The 5635-nt window shown below is 45.2% G+C and overlaps 1 protein-coding gene across 1 annotated transcript; it reads left to right on the top strand.

The window, feature by feature from the left end:
- The first annotated feature begins 3443 nt into the window (after positions 1-3443).
- LOC112879345 (histone H2B.9-like) lies at positions 3444-4526 on the top strand. Its single transcript, XM_025943581.1, has 2 exons — positions 3444-3641; positions 3690-4526. The coding sequence occupies exons 1-2, from the start codon at positions 3444-3446 to the stop codon at positions 4359-4361; spliced, it is 870 nt and encodes a 289-aa protein (XP_025799366.1). The 3' UTR covers positions 4362-4526.
- The last annotated feature ends 1109 nt before the right edge of the window (positions 4527-5635 follow it).

Here is a 5635-nt window from a genome sequence, read left to right as displayed (position 1 = left end):
CTCCTTGACTCCTTGGCTTTCTCCAAGTCCTTGCTGGTCCTCTCCATTGTTCCTAATCAATAAAACATGCATGGAACCAAGCGTAAGTTCTGAAAAACAATTGACAAGGTTAGAACGTACCTTGAGATCCAACTGTTGCGCACGTGCTCTAGTGATCAGTCCTTGCATTGTATGCAAAGGAGAGATGTCCTCATCACGTGACGTGACCGCATGAGGCATTGATTGTCCGAGTTCCGATGGGAATTCCGATTGATTTGTCTAGCTTCCGATTAGGATTCCGATTGACGGACCAAGAAACCATTGCTTGTTTTAAAAATTAGTAGAGATAGAGATTATGTGGATTGAAGATCAACCTTTAAAAGGGAGAGGTAAATCTATATGTGGTTCAATAATATTCACAGATTTTTGGCACTACCTCTTTAGATATCCTGGCATCTCAATAAATCATAGAAAGTTCACAAATAATGATCGGAAAGCCGTTGAAGATCGTTTCTTTTTCAGAAGGCTAAGCACTTGGTAAACTGTCTCCATTTTATTTTTATAGGCATATTTTTAAATCTAAAATTTTCTATTTTGATAGCCCTATTTAGTTATTGTCTCGGGTTTGGCACCGACAGCCGGGTAACTTCTCCAGAAAAAAAGACGGATGCATGTGTACAATAACATCGATACCGAGGAGTTCTAGCGGAAAATATTTCCGTGACCAGTCTTAGTGGGTACAGTTACCAAGATTAAAATTAGGTAACGTTACTGTACTAGATGAGTTTTATAGCGATGAAACTTCCCTTGTATTCCATAAAACTCCCTCCTTCTCTCTTCTCGTCATATCAACAAAATTAATGATGTGGCATATAATTTAATGCCGTGAAACTCTCTATGAAACCTGTTAGGGAAGTCCCAACCCATAGTATCTATGGGCAGTGTCTATTCTGTCATCTCATCAACACACCACCTTTAGAAACTGCAGTCTACAACCCATGATGTTTTGGTGCTGATTCCTATTAAACTCATTCCCTTTTCTCCACCTATTATATTTGTTCTACATTTATTATGAAGACATCACCTCTCTTCCAATGCATAATTTGTAGTGTCTAGCGTATTGGTTTACGTATTGACACTGAGTCTTGCATGAGATCCAGTTTGTTCCTCTCTTCACTCTCTCTCTCTCTCATACCACATAAGCTAAAAATCATATATAGCAGTATAATTAATGCTATAAAAACTATTCTAACGTTGGGAATGCCCTTAATACTGGCCTAATGCGGAGTAAAGATGACATGATTAATTGAATAATAAGTAGGCTCTTTCTCCTTGATTACCGTGCCACAATGAAATAAGTCTATCGGAAAAGAATGGGGGAGTAATAATTATCAGTCTCACACTTAGTTATTACCGTTTGAGTTTTCTCTTTCTCACGAAAATTTATGTTGCTAGTATTTGGTAGCATTCGCCTATCCGCCAAATGACGAGATCAGTAGTAATGAATGATCGGATGTGTAAGTCAGTGCCATGAAGACTAACCCTTTTTCATTAAAATATGGCCTCCATGTAAATCAAAATTTATGTCTAAAAGTCAAGTTTAATTGATTGGATGCAGTATACTCCCTCTATTCTCTTTTGATAGTTCTAAATTTAAAATTTAATTACTTTTTTTAGTTATGTTTGAGTTGACATCTTGGGAATAGTATAGATGGCCGTTTGATTTCTGTGGAGATCGAGTAACTTCTTTAAGAAAAAATTGTTCTAGAATTAGTGTATGTATATGATAATATGAAAATCGAGAAGTTGTAATTAATGAGATGATAAGTAAGGTCCTCCTTCTTGATGATTATACCAAGAGGACTATGAAAAGAGAATGGAGAAAGCAACATAGAGACTCTGCCTATGAAATTGTGGCGCGCGAGCTGTCAAAAGTTTTTTTTAGAGAAAAGGGAGGTTTCCTGTTTACTGTTTACTTGCGGGTGGAAACTGTTATGAAGCATTAGATTAGTGATCAATTATTATATTAATTAATTATTAATGATGTCATTAACAGTTGCTAATCACCGAAAGGTCCAATTTAATGGGGCATATCCCTCGGTTCATTTGGCCTCTTGGGCATATATAAATAAAAATGTGGTCCCCAATCAATATAATTCATTCTCTCTCAAACCTTTTCTACTACAACAGAAACAAACATCACAAGTCGATACAGCAGTTTTAAGGATATAAGTGTATTCTAAGTGAGCCCGCTGAAAACAAGCAGGAGAGTTTTTTTTTTTAAACGACTAGCAGTCTAATGTCTGATTATCAGGCAGCTCAAAAGCTATTCTCCGGCCAGAACTTGATGACGCAGCTACCTAGCCGATTTGCGGAGTTTGGTTTGCTTTCCTTTCCAATTTTTGTACGATTTCTACCAGCTAGAAGTCTTCTTGTTCCTTGTATAAGTATTACCATCTTCTCAGCGTCCTTAACGTTTTGCGAATCACCATCCTCACTTCCATCCACACCAACCCCTAAAACACATAGCATTTTTTTATTTTCTAGATACTCTATAAAATAGTTGAAGTGGCATGCTGAGTAAAGCATGTTTTTTCCCTACTAATCCACCATTTATCTATGAAAACAAAATCAGCCTCCATGTGAATGTCCAGGCTGTCGGCAGAGCAGGCCCACACCTCTTTGGCCACACAGTATTCAGAAAGGAGATGATTAATGGATTCATTTTCATTGCAGAGGAGACAAGAATTGTCTTCCACTCTCCTCCTTTTCCCCAAGTTTTATCGGGTTAGTAATTTATTTAACTAAGAAGCCAAAGAAACATATGGATCATGGGTGAGATATTTAGACCCCATAAGGCTAGGGAGTGGACAAGTTTAATACCATTGAAGTTCACCACAACATATAAAGATTGCAGAGAGTAAATTTCAGTGGGGAGTTAAAACTCCAAATAACTAACTACTGGACCATGCCTTGGCTACAGTTCTCCTGGAGGTAAACCCCAAGTTGGAGCCATTGAGCTACAGTAACACATTTCTCATTAACACTGTTATAAAGGGATCAAAACTCGACCGTCGTGATTCGAATTTCAAGAGAGCCCGCGCGCGCGTTGATCGACGAGTTCCTCTTACCCTTGAGCTAGATCCCTCTGCTCTCTGCTCATCTTGTCGACCTGTCTCCACGAGGGCCGTCTCCAAACGCCTGGAGAAGTCACCACGACGACACGACCGTGCAAGGCAACTGTGTCTGTCTGCTCACGGAGCCCCAGGCGGCAGGAGTTACCACGAGTTACCACGTCGCCACTCGCCCTCCCACGCAGCCGCGTGTCCACCCGCCGGCCCGTGACGTGTCCCCTGCCGTCCTCCGCATAAAGCACCCTCGCCCCCACCGAGCTGCGTGTCTGTCATCGACTCATCGTCGCCACTGTTAGTGTCTGAACTAGCATAGCTGATTAGCTTGGCATCATGGCTCCCAAGCGGCGTAGCGGTGGCAAGGTGGTCGGCTCCGTGGTGAAGACCAAGGTGGTGCAGGAGACCGTGGAGGTCACCACCGCCTTTGTCGCCGACGGCGAGCCGGGGCAGCGAGCCACGGAGGATCTGGCCCTCGCGCCACCCGCCGTGGACGCCTCCGGCGGCTCCAGGAGTAGGGTCGTCCACATCGAGGTCACTACCCCGGACGGCGACACCACCACCGGCGGCTCCAATGCGAAGCAGGCCACCAGCAAGAGAGGCCGTGGTGGCCGGCGCGAGGAGGAGAAGCCAGCGCCTCCTGCTGAAGAAGCAGCGCAAGAACCGCCCGTGGCGCAGAGCCAGGAGACACAGGACCCCAACGAGGAGCAGGAGGAGGAGGAGGACGCCGGCAAGAAGAAGAAGAAGAAGAAGCCGCCGCAGCAGGAGCTGCAAGACGAGGAGCCGCCGGAGACGCCGCGGGTGGCGTCGGAGAGGAAGACGGCAGCAGCAAAGAGGACGCCGCAGCAGCAGCAGAAGCGGGGCGGCGGAGGCGCTGGCGGCGGCGACAAGACGAAGACCACTAAGGCGAAGAAGGGAGGGCGGCGGCGGCTGGGGCAGGCGAGCCCCGGCGGTGATGCCGGCATGGGCGGCGTGGGCGGGTACAAGCGGTACGTGTGGCGCGTGCTGAAGCAGGTGCACCCGGAGCTGGGGGTGTCGGGGAACGCTATGCGGGTGCTGGACATGATGATGGCGGACATGTTCGAGCGCCTCGCGGACGAGGCGGCGCGGCTGTCCAAGGTGTCCGGCAGGGCGACGCTGAGCTCCCGCGAGGTGCAGAGCGCCGTCAGGTTGGTGCTCCCCGGGGAACTCAGCAGGCACGCCATGTCCGAGGGCACCAAGGCCATCTCCAAGTACATGTCCTACGACGCCTAGCCAGCTAGCTAGCTGACACGTTTAGCTGACACGCCTAGCCGAGGTCCTAGCGGTCCAGTCAGGTAGTACGTCTAGTGTACGCAGTGTAATGTACATGTACGTATGTGTCAAGTGTCATGTAATGTACGTAGGAGCTAGCTACTGTACGTAGTTGGTCTCTGTACGTATCCTATCTCTGTGTTGTATTGCTTGTTGTGTTCGCTGTGTTCGTTCTCTGTTGTATTGCTTGTTGCTTGTTGTGTTCGTTTGAATGCGTCAACTCGCTAGGCGCTAGTTGCAGGGACGAACACCAGATAAGGGGTCTCGGTCTCCTTTCTATAGGCAAGAGCAACCTTAGGGTTTTATTCAGATTGGCTAGAATTAGATCCAGAGAGCACTTTTACTACGTTTTAATTTGAATTTGAATATAAATTTTAATTTTATTGGATACAAATATAAAATTTCGAATTTAAATACGAATCTTATGGAATATGAATACAAAATGAATTCGGGTTTAGTACCTTCTCGATTTGAAAGTGAGTATCTATTTACTTTATAAATTGTTTAATAGTATTATAGTAGATCAAAATTACCCTATAAGTAGGGAAGTAGGAGTAATGGATCAGTACGCACATATACAAAATAGCTAATAAAAAATAACATACTTATCAATTATAATTTTTATAATTAAATGGATCGAACTAATTATAAATATAAAGTAAATATTAAAAAGCTCACGTGCTATTTGTTGGGGGCGCCATCGCGCTGAAATATTAGACTGATCTCTCGGGCGGTTCTGGAGAGCGGGCCGAAGTCTTCGGCCGAAGCCGAAGGGTCGCGAAGACGAAACTGCCTCGAAGGCCACTGAGGTCGATTTCCGGTTTTCACCCCTTGCGTCGGCCGAGGGCGAGGCAAAGTTCAAAGGCCTATGGTCAGCGATGAGCGAGACCGTCGTGTCGAGGTGGGCCCGAAGGGCGTGACGAGAATAAATAGGAAATTACTGTTTGTCCATAGAATATTCGAGAAATATAGTTGTTACAGGTAAAAGGTGTAATAACAGTGAGGGGTAGGTGAACCTTCCCCGTATAAATATACCCTGTAACTGTAACTGGGATAGATTTTTCCGAATTAAATAGAAAGTTGTTTTCTACTCTGAAGGTCTTACTTGTGCCGACAGAGTTCGTTCCGCGAGTTGTTGTAGTGCCTCTTCATTCCGAAGGGTACTCTCCACCAACAGTTTTGGCGCCTACCGTGGTTTATCCCTGAAAGTGCATCTAGGCTCCCTTGTGGATTTT

This window comes from Panicum hallii, chromosome 2, assembly GCF_002211085.1.
Source record: "Panicum hallii strain FIL2 chromosome 2, PHallii_v3.1, whole genome shotgun sequence".
In the NCBI taxonomy this organism is placed as follows: Eukaryota; Viridiplantae; Streptophyta; class Magnoliopsida; order Poales; family Poaceae; genus Panicum; species Panicum hallii.
The sequence above is the reverse complement of the archived record's forward strand: the minus strand, read 5'-3'. Positions and strand labels throughout refer to the sequence as shown.

Excerpts from the sequence above, each read along its gene's own strand:
- LOC112879345 (XM_025943581.1), top strand. The coding sequence starts at position 3,444 with ATGGCTCCCAAGCGGCGTAGCGGTGGCAAGGTGGTCGGCTCCGTGGTG. Across the intron at positions 3,642-3,689 it reads GTAGGGTCGTCCACATCGAG|CAGGCCACCAGCAAGAGAGG; the intron begins GTCACTACCCCG and ends TCCAATGCGAAG.